We start from the raw sequence: 22,069 nt of genomic DNA, 5'->3' as shown, positions 1-22,069 counted from the left end.
TCTTCTAAATGCTCACAAATCTGGAAAAACAAGGCAAAATATAAAATCCCTATCTTCAAAAATATGAGAAGCACTAAAAAACAAGGAAACATTGCATTCAATATGAAATGCAGCATAGAATACGGAAATGTTGGGTAATGCAGTTATAATGGAATCACAAACTGTGACAAAAATGATAGACAAAAATGAGGCAACAGAAGTGAGTCTCCTCTTGTTTTAGAAAAGAGAAAAGGGAATCTCTAGGAGCAAACACAAAATAGGAGAAAATGGACGCAAAAAGAGGCCAGAAAATTACTCAGATTGTTGTGCTGTGTCTCTGTCTTAAATGTTCTGAAGAGCAAGTCGCAGAACCCAAAAGAAACTCTTTGATCAAGCCATTCTTTTGGGAAGAGCAGCCAATTCAGAACAACCATGTATGGCCTCAAGACTAAAATCCCGCCCTCTACCCAATGAGAGAATGAGACCCAGAGACCCACAGAAGCTCAGGAGCCTGCATCAGGTGCAGACCAGAATTGAAAGTCTGTGGAAGAAGCGATTCTACTTAAAACTGTGGAGCAAGAAAGCAAGTTCCACAGTAAGATGACAGGATTTCCAAGGTTAGGACTACAGTGGCTAGTGAACCATCAGAGCCTCAGTCGCTGAAGTGTATGGGGAAACTGAGAGACTGCTAAGCAATGTTGAACAATGAAACTTGTCAGATGAGAAGTAATACAGAACAACCATACAGATGGCCACAAAACTCAATTGAGTGCATTTCTTCATCTGCCCATGATAGGAGGATGAGGCCATGTTTTGCCTAGAGCAAGTGTCATAGGAAGATGAGGCATTACTTGCAAGTCATTATTTACTGGTCCCCAAGTACAAGGATAAAAGCCATCATTCTGAAAAGTTTAGGCAATGAGGAGTGTGCAAAGATCTCAGGTAACACACAATGTTTTCCAGACTGCACAGTTATTGGTGTCTATGAAGTAAGAATGACTAACTAGTCATTACAGTTTGTTGGCACAGGCTTCTCATGTGTTTTTCTACCGCCCTGACTCGAAATAATAACACAGAAATTATACTATTTGGCCAATAGCTTAAGCATATTTTTAGCTAGCTCTTATGTCCTAAACAAATCAGTCTCCATTATGTTTTATCATAACTAAGAAAAACTGTAATTGTAAGGGGAAATTTATACATCATAAGTAGAGTATGTTTAAAACTTAATGAAGATATGAGTCAACTCATTTATCCATCCATAGATTGAGTGAGCCCAAGTAGATAGATTTACAATTCATTAATTCTGTTTATATTTTCTATTTTAAAAAATGAAAATTGACTCAAACATAAGAAAAATCAGCATAGCTTCAATTGTTCTTCACAAAAGTGCCACTTTTAAGGTATTGCGTATTTGTGTCTACATATATTGTGACAATAATAACCCTGGCATCCTGACTCCTGTACATTATAGATCAAAGTTATAAACAGAGAATAGGAAAATAAGAGATGATACACAGTGAAAAGGAACCTTCAAAAATTTGGAACTCCATCTGTTTTATTCTATATTTTCCTTCTGAAGACAGAGTAGTACAAATGCACAGGAAGAAACTTGGAGTTTGCTACTCTTTGCAAGAACACTTCAGAGACATCAGTCAAGTTCTTTAGATTGTGTATTCTCTCTATTGGAGGGAAGGTGAGCTCAATGAAACTATAGGGGCTCCACATGGCGATTCTTCCCTTGTTATATCCTTCTTAATGACTTTGTCAGCCACAGTGGCTTTGGCATAACTTTTATCAATGTGTTGGTTACCTTCTGCTTCCCACACCACTTAATTCAACCAGGACTTTTTTCTTTGATTAGTTTCAGCCATGGCCTCTTTCCCAGTGAGATTGTTTCTCATAACTCTGTTGCTGCTATCTTTGCTGACTGATGGAAGGGAAATTTAAAATGATAACCATTTCAGATCTACTAAAGATCTTTGTGGGAACCAGCAACCAGTCCAGAGCAGACTGGAGACAGCAAATACCACCAGAAAAGTTACAGGGGAGTAACCACTGAGCAAGTGATCCAGAGCCAGAGACCGCTGAGGGTCCAGATGTGAATCTGGGACCTTTAAGGGAGTAGACCTAAGCCAGGATCCCTGTGGATCTTACATAAGTCTAGGACCTCCCAGGAACTAGGCCTGAGCCAGCACCTTTGCAGGCTGGCCATGAATCTGGGACCTCCAAAGGAGTAGGCAAGAAACAGATAACTCTGCAGGGCCAGGCGTGAGTCTAGAACTTAAGAGAGAGTAGGCCTGAGCCAGGTCCAGGTGTTGGTCTGGGACATAAAAGGGAAATAGGTAGGAACCTGAAACCTCTGCAGGCCAAGCATGAATCTGGGACCTCTAAGGGAGTAAGCCTGAGCCACGTCCTCTGTGGTTCTGGGTACAACTGAGCCTCAGAACTCCAAAGCAGTAGACTGGAGCCAGAGATATTTTCAGGACCAACTCCAAGCCAAGGACCTCTGCAGGAGGGGACCCAGACCAGGATTTACAGAAAGAAGTGAAAGCAGGTAACCTAATCCAAAGTAGGCTTGAGACAACAAACTCCAAGGGAGCAGAGCAAAGCCCCAAGAGTACTGAGCTATCTATCTCCAGGAACACAGAGTAACTAGAATGGGGTAACTGGAACTGTGGTACTGACTGTACCATGAAGAACAACCATCTGAGCTATAGATTCACTGGCACCTAGAAGATTAATCAATAGAATCTCAGACAGCCCCAACCATACCTATTAGAGGAAAAGATGAGTAGAAAAGGTAAGAAAACACACAACACCACAAAGAGCAACACAAAACCAGTAAAACCTAAAAATCCTACAAGAGAAAGACTTGAACAACCAAATATAGATGAAGCAGAAGAAATTGACCTAAAAAATAACTTCAGGAGAGTGTTTGAAACTCTTAAAGAGGAAATGAGAAATTCCCTCAAAGAAATGGAGAAAAAGACAAACAAAAAATTGGAAGACATCATCAAATCCCTTAAAGAAAAACAAGAAAAAACAATCAAACATATGAAAGAAACTATTCAAAACTTGAAAACTGAAATAGGGACAATAAAGGAGACACAAGCCGAGGGATTTATAGAAACAGAAATCATAAGAAAATGATCAGGAACCACAAATACAAGCATGAACAGCAGAATACAAGAGATGGAAGAGAGACTCTCAAGCACTGAAGATACAATAGAGGAAACAGACTCATCAGTTAAAAAAAAAACATTAAGTCTAACAAAAGCTTAACCTAAAACATCCAGGAAATATGGGATACCACGAAAAGGCCAAATCTAAGAACAGTAGGTATAGAAGAAGGAGAAGTTCAACTCAAAAGCACAGACAATATATTTAACATAATCATACAAGAAAACTTTCCCAGCCTAAAGAGAGATATGCCTATGAAAATACATGAAGCTTAGAGAATACAGAGTAGACTGGATCCAAATAAAAAGACCACTCTCTACATAATAATCAAAATACTAAACATACAGAGTAAAGAAATAATATTAAGAGCTGCAAAGAAAAAAGTCAAGTAACATATAAAGGTAGACATATCAGAGTTATACCTGACTTCTCATTGGAGACATGTCAAGCATTATGCAGACATTAAGAGACCACGGAAGCCAGCCCAGACTACTATACCCAGCAAAACTTTCAATCACCACAGAAGGACAAAACAAAATATTCCATGATAAAACCAGATTTAACCAATACCTAGCCACAAACCCAGCCCTACACAAAATACTAGAATGAAAACTCCAACCCAAGGAAGTTGGTTACATCAACAAAAACACAGACAATTGATGGTCTTATAGCAACAAATCCCAAAGAAGGGGAAAACGCACAAATTAACATCATCAACAATGAAAACTAAATTAACAGGAGATAGCAATCACGGGCCATTAATATCCCTTAATATAAATGGACTCAACTCACCTATAAAAATTCACAGGCTAACAGATTGGATACAAAAACAGAATCCATCCTTCTGTATACAGGAAACACACCTTAACATTAAAGACAAATATTGCCTTAGAGTAAAGGGTTGGGAAAAAATTTTCCAATCAAATGGACCTAAGAAACAAGCTAGTGTAGCTATCCTAATATCTAGCAATATAGACTTCAAACTAAAATCAATCAAAAGAGACAAAGAAGGTCATTTCATATTAGTCACAGGAAAAATCCATCAAGAGGAAATTTCAATACTGAACATCTGTGCCCCAAATACAAGGGCACTCTCACTTGTAAAAGAAACACTTCTAAAGCTTAAATCATACATTAAACTTCACACACTGATAGTGGGAGTCTTCAACACTCCAGTCTCACCACTGGACAGGTCAGTCAGACAAAAACATTGACAGAGAAATAAGGGAACTAACACATGTTATGACTCAAATAGACTTAACAGACATCTATAGAATATTCCATCAAATATAAAAGAATATACTTTCTCAGCACCTCATGGAACCTTCTCAAAAATTGACCACATACTCGGTAACAAAACAAACCTCTACAAATACAAAAAAAAATTGGAATAACCTCATGTACCTTATCAGATCACCATGGCTTAAAACTAGAATTCAACAGCAATATTAATTCCAAAAAGCCTACAAACACATGGAAATTAAACAATGCTCACCTGAATCATCAATGGGCCAAGGGAGAAATAAAAGACTTCCTAAAATTCAATGAAAATTACCACACAACATACCCAAATTTATGGGACACAATGAAAGCAGTGTTAAGAGGAAAGTTCATAGCACTAAAGGCCTATATAAAGAAGCTGGAAAAATCCCACACTAGTGAATTAACAGAACATTTGAAAACTTTAGAACTAAAAGAAGAAAACTCACATAAGAGAACTAGATGGCAGGAAATAAAGTGAGAGCTGAAATCAACAAGATAGAAAGAAAGAAAACAATACTAAGAATCAATAAGACAAAGAGTTGGTTCTTTGAGAAAATCAACATAATATAAAAACCTTTATTCAAAAAACCAAAAGACAGAGAGAGAATACCCAAATTAATAAAAATCAGAAATGAAAAGGGGGTATAATAACAGACACGGAGGAAATACAGAAGATCATCAGTTAATATTTTGAAAATCTGTACTCCATAAAATTGGAAAACATAAAGAAAATGGACAACTTTCTAGATAAATATCACTTACCAAAATTAAATCAAGACCAGATAAGCAAATTAAATAGTCCTATAACTGCTAAAGAAATAAAAATAGTCATCAAAAGTCTCCCAACCAAAAAAAAAAAAAAAAATTCCACGATCAGATGGTTTCAGGTCAGAATTCTACAAGACTTTCAAAGAAGAACTAATATCAATACTCCTCAAATTATTCCACACAATAAAACCAGAAGGAACATTCCAAACTCTTCTTATGAGGCTACAATTACCTGGATACCCAAACCACAGAAAGAAATTACTAAGAAAGAGAATTACAAACCAATCTCACTCATGAATATTGATGGAAAAATACTGAATAAATTACTGGCAAGTCAATTTTTTTACTATGAAACAAGACTGTCTTTAAAAACAAAATACAGGGGTCCATAACATCTCCAGCTCAGCCCGATCAGGGTTCTGGGACTGCGTAGGGAGTGCAACCTGCAGGCGGGAGTTTCTTTGTTTCAATAGTCTGCCTGCAGCAAGGTAGGCCCTCTCCGAACTACCTGGCCAGCAAAGACACCAGTTATTAGGACCAGAAGACACATCTGGGAGGACCAGAAGACACATCTAGGAGGACCAGAAGACACATCTGGGAGGAAAGACACCGGATACTAGCACCAGAAGGTTCATCTGGGAGCAAAGACACCGGATATTCGTACCAGAAGACACATCTGGGAGCAAAGACACCAGATCTTAAAACCAGAAGACACATCTGGGAGGCACCCCTCAGCTACCAGGAATCCCTGATTCAGTGCTGTGGAGTCCCATGTGGATGGTCTTCCCTAGTGTATTCAAGTGTCCTGACCCCGTACCAAGGCCACCTAACCAGAGAGGGGAGAGGCTGCCCTCCAGGCAGGTCTGAGGAGCCCATCAAGGGAGTGTGGGCTCCTTCAGATTGTGCTGCAAGGAAGAGCTCCTGCTCTGGCACTGAGGAGATCCACCCAGATTCAGTCAGAGCAAGGATTGGAACAAGTCACCAAGTCTCTCCTAGCTCCATTTGAAGGTAGAGATGGGCAGGCGCCAATGCAAGAACTCCTCCAACAACCTGAAAGGCAACATGACATCACCAGAATCCAGGCATCCCGAAACAACAAGAATTGAACACCCTACTCCAGAAGAAATAGAAGAAATCGACCTTAAACAGTACTTTATGAAAATAATAGAGGACCTTAAACAGGAGATAAAAAACTGCCATAAAGAAATGGAGATGACAAACAAAAAGGTAGATGAAATAAATAAATCTCTCAAAGATACCCAAGAAAAACAAGAAAAAGCAATCAAACAGGTAAGGGAAACAGTACAAGACCTGAAAAATGAAATGGAGGTAATGAAGAAAACACAATCCGAGGGAAGACTGGAAATGGAAATTCTGTGTAAACAAACAGAAACTACAGAGACAAGTATTACCAACAGAATACAAGAGATGGAAGAAAGAATCTCGGATTCTGAAGATACTATAGAGAAAATAAACTCACAAATTAGAGAACAAGACAAATCCAACAAATTCTTAACACAAAACATCCAGGAAGTCTGGGACACCATGAAAAGACCAAACCTTAGGATAATTGTGGTAGAAGAAGGAGAAGAATTACAACTCAAAGGCCCAGAAAATATACTAAACGAAATTATAGAAGAAAATTTCCCCAACCTAAAGAAGGATATTCCTATGAAGGTACAAGAAGCATACAGAACACCAAATAGACTGTATCAAAAGAAATGATCCCCACGCCATATAATAATCAAAACACAAAACATACAGAATAAAGAACAGATATTAGGAGCTGCAAAGGAAAAAGGTCAAGTAACATATATAGGGAAACATATAAGAATTACACCTGACTTGTCAATAGAAACCATGAAAGCCAGAAGGTCTTGGATAGATGTGCTACAGACACTAAGGGAACATGGATGCAAGCCTAGACTACTATACCCAGCAAAGCTTGCATTCACCATCGATGGAGAAAACAAGATATTCCAGGACAAAAACAGATTTAAACAATATGTAGCCACAAATCCAGCCTTGCAGAAAGTAATAGAAGGAAAATCACAAACCAAGGAGTCCATCAATGCCCACAATAACTCAAACATCTAGCGACCCTTCACCAGCACAACTAGAAGAAGGGAAACACACAAACTTTACTACAAAAAAATGACTGGAGTTAACAACCACTGGTCATTAATATCACTTAATATCAATGGACTCAATTCACCTATAAAAAGATACAGGCTAAGAGATTGGATACGAAAACAGGATCCAACATTCTGCTGTTTACAAGAAACACACCTCAACCACAAAGACAGACACCTACTCAGAATAAAGGGTTGGGAAAAGGTTTATCAAGCAAATGGTCCTAAGAAACAAGCGGGTTTGGCCATACTAATTTCTAACAAAGTTGACTTCAAACTAAAATCGATCAGAAGAGATGGAAAGGGACACTTTATACTCATAACAGGAAAAATCCTTCAGAATGAAGTTTCAATCCTGAATATCTATGCCCCTAATATAAAAGCTCCCACTTATGTAAAAGAACACTACTAGAACTCAAGGCAGCCATCAAACCACACACAATAATAGTAGGATACTTCAACACTCCTCTCTCACCAATGGACAGGTCAATCAGACAGAAACCTAACAGAGAATTAAAAGACTTAATGGAGGTTATGAACCAAATGGACTTAACAGACATCTATTGAACATTCCACCCAAATAGGAAAGAATATACCTTCTTCTCTGCGGCTCATGGAACCTTTTCGAAAATTGACCATATACTCGGTAACAAAGCAAACTTCCACAGTTACAAAAAAAATATTAGTAACCTCCTGTGTCTTATAGGATCACCATGGATTAAAATTAGAATTCAACAACAATGCTACCCCCAGAAAGCCTACAAACTCATGGAAACTGAACAGTCAACTACTGAACCACACCTGGGTCAAGGAAGAAATAAAGAAAGAAATTAAAGTCTTTCTTGAATTTAATGAAAACAAAGACACAACATACTCAAACCTATGGAACACAATGAAAGCAGTGCTAAGAGGAAAGTTCATAGCACTAAGTGCCCACTTAAAGAAAACAGAGAAAGCACTCATTGGAGACTTAGCAGCACACCTGAAAGCTCTAGAAAAAAAAAAAGAAGCAGACTCACCTAGGAAGAGTAGAAAACTGGAAATAATCAAACTGAGGGCAGAAATCAACAAAATAGAAACACAGAAAACAATCCAAAGAATCAATGAAACAAAAAGCTGATTCTTAGAGAAAATCAACAAGATTAACAAACCCCTAGCCAAACTAATCAAACGGCAGAGAGAGAACACACAAATTAATAAGATCAGAAATGAAATGGGGACATAACCACAGACACAGAGGAAATTCAGAGAATCATTAGATCTTACTACGAAAGCCTTATGCTACAAAATTGGAAAATGTAAAAGAAATGGACCTTTTTTTAGATAAGTACCATATACCAAAGTTAAACCAGGACTAGGTGAACAATCTAAATAGACCTGTTAGTCGCGAAGAATTAGAAACTGTTATCAAAAACCTCCCTACCAAAAAGAGCCCAGGACCAGATGGTTTCAATGCAGAATTCTACCAGAACTTCCAAGAAGACTTAATACCTATACTCCTTAAGGTATTTCATAGTATAGAAACAGAAGAGTCATTGCCAAATTTCTTTTATGAAGCTACAGTTACCCAGATACCTAAACCACACAAAGACTCAACCAAGAAAGAGAATTACAGACCAATCTCACTCATGAACATTGATGCAAAAATTCTCAATAAAATACTGGCAAACCGAATCCAAGAACACATTAGACAAATTATGCACTACGATCAAGTAGGATTCATCCCAGAGATGCAGGGCTGGTTCAACATATGAAAATCTATCAATGTAATCCATCCTATAAATAAACTGAAGGATAAAAACCATATGATCATCTCATTAGATGCAGAAAAAGCATTTGACAAAATTCAACACCCCTTTATAATAAAGGTCTTGGAGAGATTAGGGATACAAGGGTCACTCCTAAATATAATAAAGGCTATCTACAGCAAGCCGACAGCTAATATCAAATTAAACGGAGAGAAACTCAAGGCCATACCACTAAATTCAGGAACACGACAAGGCTGTCTACTCTCTCCTTATCTCTTCAATATAGTGCTTGAAGTTCTAGCAATAGCAATAAGACAACATAAGGGGATCAAGGGGATTCGAATTGGAAAGGAAGAAGTTAAACTTTCGTTATTTGCAGATGATATGATAGTGTACATAAGCGACACAAAAACTCCACCAAAGAACTCCTACAGCTGATAAACTCCTTCAGTAACATGGCAGGATACAAGATCAACTCCAAAAAATCAGTTGCCCTCTATATATAAAGGATAAGGAAGCAGAGAGGGAAATCAGAGAAGTATCACCTTTCCCGATAGCCACAAATAGCATAAAATATCTTGGGGTAACTCTAACCAAGGAAGTGAAGGATTTATTTGACAAGAACTTTAAGTCTTTGAAGAAAGAAATTGAAGAGGATACCAGAAAATGGAAGGATCTCCCTTGCTCGTGGATTGGGAGGATCAACATAGTAAAAATGGCAATTCTACCAAAAGCAATCTATAGATTCAATGCAGTCACCATCAAGGTCCCAACAAAATTCTTCACAGATCTTGAGAGGACAATAATCAACTTTATATGGAAAAACAAGAAATCCAAGACGGCCAAAACAATCTTATACAATAAAGGAACTTCTGGAGGCATTACCATCCCTGACTTGAAACTCTATTACAGAGCTACAGTATTGAAAACAGCTTGGCATTGGCATAAAAACAGAGAAGTCGACCAATGGAATCGAATAGAAAACCCGGATCTTAACCCACAAACCTATGAACACCTGATCTTTGATAAAGGAGCCAAAAGTACACAATGGAAGAAAGAGGGCATCTTCAACAAATGGTGCTGGCATAACTGAATGTCAACATGTAGAAGAATGAAAGTAGATCCATATCTATCACCATGCACAAAATCAAGTCCAAATGGATGAAAGACCTCAATATTAATCTGAACACACTGAGCCTGATAGAGGAGAAAGTGGGAAGTACTCTACAATATATGGGCACAGGAGACCGTTTCCTACTTATAACCCCAGCAGCACAGACTTAATTAAGGGCAACATTGAATAAATGGGACCTCCTGAAGCTGAGCAGCTTCTGTAAAGCAAAGGACACTGTCACTAAGACACAATGGCAGCCTACCGACTGGGAAAAGATCTTCACCAACCCTGCAACTGACAAAGGTCTGATCTCTAAAATATATAAGGAACTCAAGAGACTAGACTTTAAAATGCTAATTAACCCAATTAAAAAATGGGGCTCTGAAATGAACAGAGAATTCTCAACAGAAGAAGTTTCAAATGACCAAAAGACACTTAAGGTCATGCTCAACCTCCTTAGCTATCAGGGAAATGCAAATCAAAACAACTTTGAGATACCATCTTATACCTGTCAGATTGGCTAAAACCAAAAACACCAATAATAGCCTTTGCTGGAGAGGTTGTGGGGTAAGGGGTACACTCATCCATTGCTGGTGGGAATGCACACTTGTGCAACCACTTTGGAAAGCGGTGTGGCGGTTTCTCAGGAAATTCGGGATCAGCCTACCCCAGGACCCAGCAATTCCACTCTTGGGAATTTACCGAAGAGATGCCCAATCATACTACAAAAGTATTTGTTCAGCTATGTTCATAGCAGCATTATTTGTAATAGCCAGAACCTGGAAACAACCTAGATGCCCTTCAGTGGAAGAATGATGAAGAAACTGTGGAATATATACATATTAGAATACTACTCAGCGATAAAAAACAATGACATCTTGAATTTTGCATGCAAATGGATGGAAATAGAAAACACTATTATAAGTGAGGTAACCCAGACCCAAAAAGATGAACATGGAATGTACTCACTCATAATCAGTTTCTAGCCATAAATAAAGGACATTGAGCCTATAATTCGTAAAAAATCCTAGAGAAGCTATATAAGGAGGTGAACCCAAAGAAAAAACATATAGTTATCCTCCTGGATATTGAAAGTAGACAAGATTGCCGGGAAAAAATTGGGAACTTGGGGGTGGGGTGGGATGGGCAAAGGGATATGGGGAGGGAAAAGCATGAAGGGGAGGATGGGAAGAGCTTGGGGGAATGGGATGCTTGGGATATAAGAAGGGTGGATATGGGAGCAGGGAAGCATATATCTTAATTAAGGGAGCCATCTGAGGGTTGTCAAGAGACTTGACTCTAGAGGGGTTTCTAGGTATCCAGGGAGATGCCCCCAGCTAGTTAGATAGAGCAGGAAAAGGCCAGATCCTATAACCATACTCATGAATATCTTGTATATCACCATAGAACCCTCACCTGGCGATGGAAGGGGAAAATGACAGAGCCCCACATTGGAGCACCGGACTGAGCTCCCAAGGTCCTGATGAGGAGCAGAAAGACGGAGAACATGAGAAAGACAGTCAGTACCGTGAGGGGTGCGTTCACCCACTGAGACGGTGGGACAGAATTAACGGGAGATCACCAAGACCAGTTGGAATGGGACTGTTGGAACATGCGACCAAACCGGACTCTCTGAATGTGGCTTACAGTGGACGCTGACTGAGAAACCAAGGACAATGACGATCAGCTTGGATTCTAAGGCATGGACGGGCTCTGTGTGAGCCTTGTCAGTTTGGTTGAGCACCTTCCTGGACCTGGGGGGAGTTGGGAGGACCTTGAACTTAACATAGTGTAGGGAACGCTGATGGCTCTTTGGCCTGGAGAGGGAAGGAGTGGGGGTATGGGTGGAAGGGAGGGGAGGGAAGGGAGAAGAGGAGGGGAGGAGATGGAAATTTTTAAAATATTAAATTAAAAAAAAAAGAATTGAATCTCCCATTATGAGGAAAAACTGAAGAAAAAAAAAAGAAAAGAAAGAAAAAGAAAAACAACCACCCTGGTCAGCCTCACATACCAGGCAGTGGTATCACACACCTTTAATCCAAGTAGCCAGACTGGTTTGCCATAGAAACCACGTGGTAGCGGGCCATGCCTTTAATCCCAGCCCTAGAGAGGTATATACGACAGGAGGAGACAGCTCTCAGCCAAGTCTCATTCTGAGGATTCCTGGAGGAAGGATGTGCATTCTTGGACTGACAGAGAGGTCAGGTTCGCCGCCTCTCCCACCAGCCCCATGAGCTGCAGACGAGATGACGCTGCCCACCAGCACAACCGCGGAGAGCAAGGCCAGCCCCGCGGGGACGGCAGGGGGACCCGGTGCTGGAGCCGCTATTATGGGCACGGGCCCTGCAGCGGCGCGAGCCGGGGAGCGGGCGGAGCGGCGCTGGCCGGCATCGGTGGCAGTGGGCGGCACGGCTCCCCTTGAAGGGGCAATGTCTAACGGGGTTTACGCCCTGCCGAGCGTGGCCAACGGAGAAGTGAAGTCCATAGTGTCCAGCACGCCACTGGTGGACTTCTTGATGCAGCTGGAGGATTACACTCCTATGATCCCAGATGCAGTGACTGGTTTTTACCTGAACCGTGCTGGCTTTGAAGCTTCAGACCCAGGCATCGTCCGGCTCATCTCACTAGCTGCCCAGAAAATCATCTCAGATATTGCTAACGGTGCCCTACAGCACTGCAAAATGAAGGGCACAGCCCCTGGCAGCTCCCGGAGCAAGAGCAAGGACCGCAAGTACACCCTAACCATGGAGGACTTGACCCCTGCCCTCAGTGAATATGGCATCAATGTGAAGAAGCCACACTACTTCACCTGAGCCACCTAACCCAGATGTATCTGTCTTTTCCTCTGTCCCCACAACACCCTGTTTTCATAATAAACTTTATTGTGACAGACAAAAATAAAAAAAAAAATTTTAAAAATTGTAGGTCAGGCCGCTGCCAGTCGTGCTCCTCACCTTTCGGTGGACACAGAATCAGGGCGGCCACGGTAAGGACGGCGATGTCGGGCTCCTCGCGGAAGCGGCTGCTCAAAGAGGAGGACATGACCAAAGTGGAGTTCGAGACCAGCGAGGTGGTGGACGTGACCCCCACATTCGACACCGTGGGCCTGCGGGAGGACCTACTGTGCCTATGGTTTTGAGAAGCCTTCAGCAATCCAGCAGCGCGCTCTCAAGCAGATAATTAAGGGGAGAGATGTCATAGCCCAGTCTCAGTCCGGCACCGGCAAGACGGCCACCTTCAGCATTTCAGTCCTCCAGTGCTTGGATATCCAGGTTCGAGAAACCCAGGCTTTGATCTTGGCTCCAACAAGAGAGTTAGCTGTACAGATTCAGAAGGGTTTGCTGGCTCTCGGGGACTACATGAATGTACAGTGCCACGCCTGCATTGGGGGCACCAATGTTGGGGAGGACATCGGCAAGCTGGACTATGGGCAACATGTTGTGGCAGGCACCCCGGGACGCGTCTTTGATATGATTCGCCGTAGAAGTTTGAGGACACGGGCTATCAAGATGTTGGTTTTGCATGAGGCTGATGAAATGTTGAACAGAGGTTTCAAGGAGCAGATCTGCGATGTGTACAGGTTCCTGCCACCGGCCACACAGGTGGTTCTTATCAGTGCCACATTGCCTCATGAGATCCTGAAGATGACCAACAACTTTATGACCGACCCCATCCGCATCTCGGTGAAGCGTGATGAATTGACTCTGGAAGGCATCAAGCAGTTCTTCGTGGCGGTGGAAAGAGAGGAGTGGAAATTTGACACTCTGTGTTACCTCTACGACATGCTGACCGTCACCCAGGCTGTCATCTTCTGCGACACCAAGAGGAAGGTTGACTGGCTGACAGAGAAGATGAGAGAAGCCAACTTCACTGTGTCATCCATGCACCGGGACATGCCCCAGAAGGAGCGCGAGTCCATCTTGAAGGAGTTCCGCTCAGGTGCCAGCCGAGTGCTCAGTTCTACAGGTGTCTGGGCTCACAGCCTGGATGTCCCTCGGGTGTCCCTCATCATTAACTACGACCTGCCCAACAACAGAGAACTGTACATTCACAGAATCGGGAGATCGGGGCGATAGGGCCGCAAAGGTGTGGCCATCAATTTTGTGAAGAATGATGACATCCGCATCCTCAGGGACATAGAACAGTACTACTCCACCCAGATAGACGAGATGCCCGTGAATGTGACTGACCTGATCTGAAGCTGGTGCTCGTGCATCAATTGCCTGGATATGGTGCCTCGTGTGAGCTCCTCCTCGGAAACGGGAAGCCTCTGTTTAATGGGGTTTAAATGAACTGTCTTCTCACGGCCCCTCAGGAAGACCCTTGGGCGCTGCCGTCTTTTCTAACCCACATGTTAATAGTCCAATGCTTTGAGCCTTTTACATTAAACATGGAAATTTTCCCATGAAAAATAAATAAATAAATAAATAAATAAAAATAAATACAAACAAAATACACAACTGAAGAAAAACAAGCAAACAAACTTGGGGCTGAGAGATGGCTCAGTGGTCAAGTGCACTGCTTGCTCTTCCAGAGGACCTGGCTTCAATTCCCAGTATCCACATGGCAGCTCACAACCATCTGTACCTCCATTTTCAGGGTATCTGCTGCCCCCTTTTAGACTTCTCAGGCCCCAGGCTTGATGGGTGTACAGAATGATACACATAAAAAATAAGTAATTTTTAAAAAAGACTCAAATTACAATTACCACTCTAGGTCAAAAGAACTGTGATGTTAAAAAAGTATTATACCACTGGCAAATCAAACTTAAGAACACATCAGAACCATCATCCACCATGATCAAGTTGGCTTCTTCCCAGAGATGCAGAGATGGTTCAACGTACAAAAAAATCTGTCAATGTAATCCACTATATAAACAACTTGAAAAATAAAAACCACATGATCATCTCATTAGATGCTGAAAAAAAACTTATGAGAAAATAAAACATCCCTTCATGATAAAGGTCTTGGAGAGAGCAGGGATACAAGGAACATACCTAAACATTATTAAGGCAGTATACAGCAAGCCAACAGCTAACATCAAACTTAATAGAAACTCCCAGAGATTCCACTGAAATCAGAAACAAGACAAGGTTGTCCACTCTCTCCATATCTATTCAAGATAGTTCTTGAAGCCCTAGTTAGAGCAATAAGACACCAAAAAGAGATCAAGGGGATACAAATCGGAAAAGAAGAAGTCAAACTTTTACTATTTGCTTATGATATGATAGTTTACATAAGCAATCCCAAAAATTCTACCAAGGGACTTTTACAACTCATGAACACTTTCAGTAATGTAGCAGGGTACAAGATTAACTCAAAAAAAAATCAGTAGCCCTCCTGTACACAGATGATAAAAGGGCTGGGGAAGAAATCAGAGAATCAACACCCTTCACAATAGCCAGAAACAGCATAAAATATCTCAGAGTAACTCCGACCAAACAAGTGGAAGACTTGTATGACAAGAACTTTAAATCTTTGAAGAAAAAACCTGAAGAAGACACCAGAAAGTGGAAAGATCATCCATGCTCTTGGGTAGGCAGAATAAACATAGTAAAAATGGCAATCTTACAAAAACAATCTACAGATTCAATGCAATGCCCATCAAAATCCCAGCAAAGTTCTTCATAGACCTCAAAAGAATGGTACTCAACTTCATATGGAAAAGCAAAAAACCCAGGATAGCCAAAACAATCCTGTACAATAAAAGAACTTCTGGAGGCATCACAATTCCTGACTTCAAACTGTACTACAGAGCTACCAAACTGAAAACAGCCTGGTATTGGCATAAGAACAGACAGGAGGACAGATGGAACCACAATGAAGACCCGCATATCAATCCACACACCTTTGAACACCTGATTTTTGACAAAGAAGCAAAATATATCAAATGAGAAAAAGAAAGCATGTTTAACAAGTGGTCCTGGCATAACTGGGTATCAACATGTAGAAGAATGAAAATAGACCCATATCTATCACCATGCACAAAACTTAAGTCCAAATGAATCAAAGACCTCAACATAAAACCAGTCACATTGAACCTTATAGATGAGAAAGTAGGAAGTACAGTTGAACACATTGGCACATGACACCTAAATATAACTCTAACAGCACAGACACTGAGAGACACTTTTCTATAAAGCAAAGGACACAGTTAACAAGACAAAATGACAGCCTACAGAATGGGAAAAGATCTTCACTGACCCCACATGAGACAGAGGTCTGATCTCCAAAATATACAAAGAACTCAAGAAATTCAACACCAAAATAACAAATAATTTAATTTAAAAAATGGAGTACAGACCACTGATGTCATTCTATAAAACCCTTTGAAGTGGACAGTATGTGGTTGCAAATAAAGCCCCTACTGGTATGAAAACCCCTACAAGGCACTAAGAAATCAAGATTTCTTTTTTGAACTTTATTTATTTATTTACTTATTTTTGGTTTTTCAAGACAGAGTTTCCCTGTGGCTTTGGATCTTTTTCGAACTTTATAGTTCCCTCTGATTCCAAGTACATCTTGTTCCTGTGGCCAGTGTTGCCTCATGTTTTATGTGATGACAAAGAGTATTCTTAGAATATCAAGGAAATGGAGCTTAGTATAAATCAAGGTAAATCTCTGGGAGAAAGAGATGATTGCCAAAGCAAGGAAGGAGGAAATGTGTAGATCATATAGATCTGCTAACTCTCATGATATAGATTGATCACTTACTGTTTTATCCTCTGTATATATTAACATGTGACATCATTGAAGTACTGTATCTAAAATTAAAATAAATCAAGATCACATTATATCTTTAAAAGTTATGGTGACAGTTAAAGGAAGTAGGAATTTTAATTTAAACTTACCAAGAGTTACTCTAAAACCATTGGGTACTCCCTAACTAGAATAAGTGGATTGGAATTCGGTTTACCAAGTTAGCCTTCTTCCACTGTCTTAGTAGAAAATGTGCTATAAAGACATTGGCTAATCCTTACTAATCTGTAGTGACACAGCATTTCTGGGCAAGCCAACACTTATATGAAACCACAAATTATATAAAGACACAATGTTGTCTTCTTCTGTAGCTTTACCAATTTGGAATTAGTTTAATTTTTACCTTTTAAGAATATACAAGGAATTCAAGACTACTACAATTAGAGTCTTTCACTCTAGGGTGGAGGGGAATCTTTCTAAAGGAAAGTCCGTCCTTGATGTCGTTTCCCAGGAGTTGACTCTGAAAGGCAACCAATTTTGAAAATTCTGTAGTAGGAGCTGTGGGCAAATAACAACACACAAATTGTATTCTTTTAAACACTGCCTGGCCCATTAGTTTCTAGCCTCCTTACTGGCTAACTCTCACATTTTGATTAACCCATTTCTAATAATCTGTGTAGCACCATGAGGTGGTGTCTTACCAGGAAGGATTCAGCATGTCTGACCTGGTAGCTGGCTTCATGGCGACTGTCTCAGGTCAGAGAATCATGGTGACTGCCCAGAGAGGAGAAGCATGACAACTGACTAACTTCCTTTCTTCCCAGCATTCTGTTCTGTCTACTCCACCCACCTAAGTGCTGGCCTATCAAATAGGACAAGGCAGTTTCTTTATTAACCAATGAAATCAACTCAAACAGAAGACCCTCCCACATCAAAATTCAGTTTCTTATATAATGTGCCTCCTAATGAGGACAGATAACTCCAGAAGGGCAAGGTCCTCTAAAACAACTGAGCAAAACTCATATGAACTCACAGAGATTGCAACAGTAACCATAGGGTAGACACAGGTCCTCTGTGTATATACAATAACTTTTAGTTAGTGTTTTTATGGGACTCCTGAATGTGAAAACCAAGGAGTCTCTGATTCTTGTTCCTTCTCTTGGTGCTCACTTATTTTTCTCTTGGCCTATTTTGTCCAACTTCTATATGATGGCTTTCATTTTACCTTATGTTTTCTTAAGTTTTGTTGTTACCTCTTAGATGTCTCTTCTAATAAGAGACAGAAACTGAGCAAATGAGAAGGAAAAGGAGCAAGGGAGGAACTGGGCAGAGTAGAGGGAAAAGAAATTGTATTTACATTATATTGTATGAGAAAAAAGTTATGGTTAATAAAGTGAGGAATATAAAGTACCTCATGATGTCTCAGGTGTAATCATGTTACTTGTTTAATTTCAATTCTAATAATACTTATCAAAATATTATAGTTTTTCCTTTATCTTTAATGATGATTAATAAATTCTCCCTAATAAATCCACTATACAAAAATATTTCTCTTTAATACTAACATTCTTTTTATCAAAACACATACTTTATATCTACATATCTTTTCTATTTGATTTTTTTTTGTAAATGAAAGTAATTACATTTGGGCCAGCGAGATCATTCATATAGTAAAGATACTTTCAGTCACGCCTGATGACCTCAGTTCAATCCTTAGGAACCACATGTGGAAGGAAAACACCTTACTTTGGTGTTCTATTGCTGTGAATAGACTCCATGACCATGAAAACTCAAAATGAAACATTTAGGTGGAACCGACTTACAGTTCAGAGGTTTAGTCCATTATCATCATTGTGGAAAGCATGCAGTCTTGCAGGCAGACATGGTGCTGATGATGAGCTGAGAGTTCTACATCCAGTTTGGATAGACTGGAAGCAGGAAGAGATTGAGACACTGGGCCTGGCTTGAACATCCAAGACCTCAAAACCTACCCCTAGTGACACACTTCCTCCAAAAGTCCATACCCACTCTAACAAGGCCACACCTCCTGATAGCACCAGTCACTATGGGCCTATCGGGACCTTTTCTATTCAAACCACCAAGAAGACTATGGATATCCAGATTGTCTCCTGACATTCACATGTATAGTATGGTGTATAGTCATCATTACATGCACACACACACACACACACACACACGTAATAATACAAATAAATTTGATAAATTACATTGCATCACAGAAGTTAGTTATTAAGTCGAATACACTGCAAAGGCGAAATTATATTCATCATAAAATAAAATGCATTAAGATTATTTCTAAATTCCAAGGTATCCCTGAATGTCCTTGAAAAGAACATACATACACACACACACACACACACACACACATATATATATATATATATAGAGAGAGAGAGAGAGAGAGAGAGAGAGAAAGAGAGAGAGAGAGAGAGAGAGAGAGAGAGAGAGAGATCAAGGTGGGAGGTTTGCCTCAGTTTAGTTCATAGGAACCAGGAGAGAAGAAAAAATGGTTGAAAGTGTTTTGAAAACTAAAGAAGAGTCTTTGATGTATGAAATTTAAACATAGATTAGTTCTTTTAGAATGTGACATGGAGATTATGCTCTCCTGATGGGTGCTCTGTATTGAACTCTGATTCTTTGGAATAGAAATAAATGCTCTTAGCTGTTGAGCCTACTGCTGAGACATCTAGAAATCATTTAAACAAATTAAGAAGATGTATCTTTGTCTATGTTACCCAAAGCAGATCACTATCTCAGGAAAATATATCTCAAGTTGGAAGGGGGAAGGAAGAGAGGGGAGCAGAAAAAAATATATAGCTCAATAAAAAAATAAAAAAGAAAAGAAAATATATTTGATATACAAAGTACTACATTTTAGGTATATACCAGGATGTTGAATTTTTATCTGAAGAATTTAAAAATTGTATAATTATAGTCACTATAGTTATATTTATTTCAATTCTTTGTTTTGATTTTTATGACCATTTTACAACCTAGCTTGACTTCCTCATTGTATTCTTATCATTTCTTGGAATATTCTAATTTGAGAAAGCCTGAATTACAATCTAATCTTGTGTCTTTCCTTTTCCTTTAATTATTCTAAGAAAACAAATCTTTATATTTAAGTCATTGCAACCATTCTCTCTGTTCTGCTTTCTGGATCCCTTTTTCTTTTTTTAATATCATGAGATATAATAGCAAAAACACAGACCTTTATAAGTATACTAAAAGAGAAAAGCACATAGCCCTAAAGATCTTTACCAATTAACCTTACAATTCCAGTTTTATCTAGGAAGAAATCTGCCTCCCTAAAGCATTTAGAGATAGCAGAGTCAATTCTTCATATCATAACATGCAGACTAATTCGCCAGATCATGATGCCTCATGATGCTGCTTCCAGAAATGGAGGATATGTAATCTATTCTCACAATTATAACTGTGAAATAAGTCAGAGAGCAGTAGCCACAAGCTGAAACCCAGAAAGACAAAGCCAAATAGATGGGTGTCTTATGTCTGAGACCACTTAAGGCACAGTAAAGGAAAACAAGCCAGAACAGATAAAGATGTTAGACTGGAAACCACATAGGCCACAATATAGGAAGACAAATCAGAATAGGTCAGTACTCCAGGTCATGGATGGGAAGGGTGGCCCATCAACTAGTTAATAAAGAACAGAGGAGTGCCTTTTAACTGTGGGAAAGATATATTTTTAAACTCAGGATTGAAACCAGAGAACACCGAAACTCAACTTGTTCTGTGGAGTTGAAATCATTGGAAAGTCCCTAAATGAAATTACTAACTAAGCAGCACTTTGTGAGATTTCTTGTCCTGGAACACAAGTGTGTTCCAATATCAAACAGCTTTCAAAATGAAGTACATGTGTGTATTCGTGTGATGCAAGAATACAGACTTGGAAGTTCCCCTAGCAAAGCATGTAGAGAGAAGGGTATGAGATGTGAGGGGTCTCCAATAGCTTCCAGAACAATTGCTAGTGTGTTTCCTGCTTAGCAAAGATCTACCATAGACTTGGGGAGTGCCTTTCTGTATTAAAAGTCTTTACCAAACTAAAGGACAAATCATCCTGTCTACCCGACTCCCACTGAGTCATGGAAGTAGCTTGGAGACATTTGTGAATGTGACGTGTGATAGTTAATCTTGGCTATCAACTTGACTACATCTGGAATCAGCTGAAACCCAAGGAGCCTGGTGCAACCGTGAAGGGTTTTTCTTGATTTGATCCTTTGAGGCGAGAAGATTCACACAAAATCTGGTTCATTGTGTTCAGAAGATCCACCCGAAATCTAGGCCTCACCTTCTGGTGGCAACCAACATAAGCAGACATGGAAGACAGAAGCTTGTTTTTTTTTTTTTTTTTTTTTTTTTTCTTGCTTGTCCTCGCTCTCACGCTGGGAAATTCATCTGTGAGTGTAGCTGAGGGATTACTTCACTGATATTAAAACCAATTTCTTAGCAATTCCATTTAGACTGAAAATTAGCTGAGACACCCAGCCTTATGGACTGAACCACTACCAGATTCTTGGACTTAGTCAGAAGACAGCCATTGTTGGCTTAACTAGACAACAACCTATCAACCAATCTAATAAACCACCTTTTAATAAATAGAGATCCATTCCATCAGTTTCTCCAGAGAAAACTGACTAATACATGACTTTCCAGAAAGTCAAATTAAAACAGTTCATTTGTGAGTACATCGTTACGACACTGTATAAAAAAAAATTTAAAGGCCAAATGGTACAAAATAGCTTATGAGACAATTGATTTCTCAAAGCAACAATGAAGGAATGTTATTTCTGTAGATTTCCACCAACACTCATGGGTCTACAGCAAGAATGAATGTGCTTAATAATAGCAATGAATCATCTAGGTATATAATATAAGGTCATTTATTCTAAGAACTTGCTCCAAGTCTTAGGTCCACATCCACTTGACTTTAAAAAGACATAATATATAAATATTACATAAAAATTTAGCTGGACAGTGGAGGTGCACACCTTTAATCCCAGAACTTTGGAGGCAGAAGCAGGTGGATCTCAGTGAGTTCCAGGCCAGCCCGGTCTATGAAACCAGTTCCAGGACAGGGTAAGACTGTTACACAGAGAAATTTTGTCTGGAAAAACAAAACAAAAAATATTACATGAAAA

At 39.7% G+C, this 22,069-nt stretch overlaps 1 protein-coding gene and 1 pseudogene across 1 annotated transcript; both read left to right on the top strand.

The window, feature by feature from the left end:
• Window positions 1-12,433: 12,433 nt before the first annotated feature.
• Window positions 12,434-13,000, top strand: LOC119823732 (transcription initiation factor TFIID subunit 10-like). Its single transcript, XM_038343805.1, has one exon. The coding sequence runs from the start codon at window positions 12,434-12,436 to the stop codon at window positions 12,998-13,000; it is 567 nt and encodes a 188-aa protein (XP_038199733.1).
• A 185-nt stretch (window positions 13,001-13,185) lies between these two features.
• Window positions 13,186-14,386, top strand: LOC119823487 (annotated as a pseudogene).
• The last annotated feature ends 7,683 nt before the right edge of the window (window positions 14,387-22,069 follow it).

The sequence above is a fragment of the Arvicola amphibius genome, chromosome 9 (assembly GCF_903992535.2).
Source record: "Arvicola amphibius chromosome 9, mArvAmp1.2, whole genome shotgun sequence".
In the NCBI taxonomy this organism is placed as follows: domain Eukaryota; kingdom Metazoa; phylum Chordata; class Mammalia; order Rodentia; family Cricetidae; genus Arvicola; species Arvicola amphibius.
This window is presented reverse-complemented; position numbering and strand designations above follow the sequence as displayed.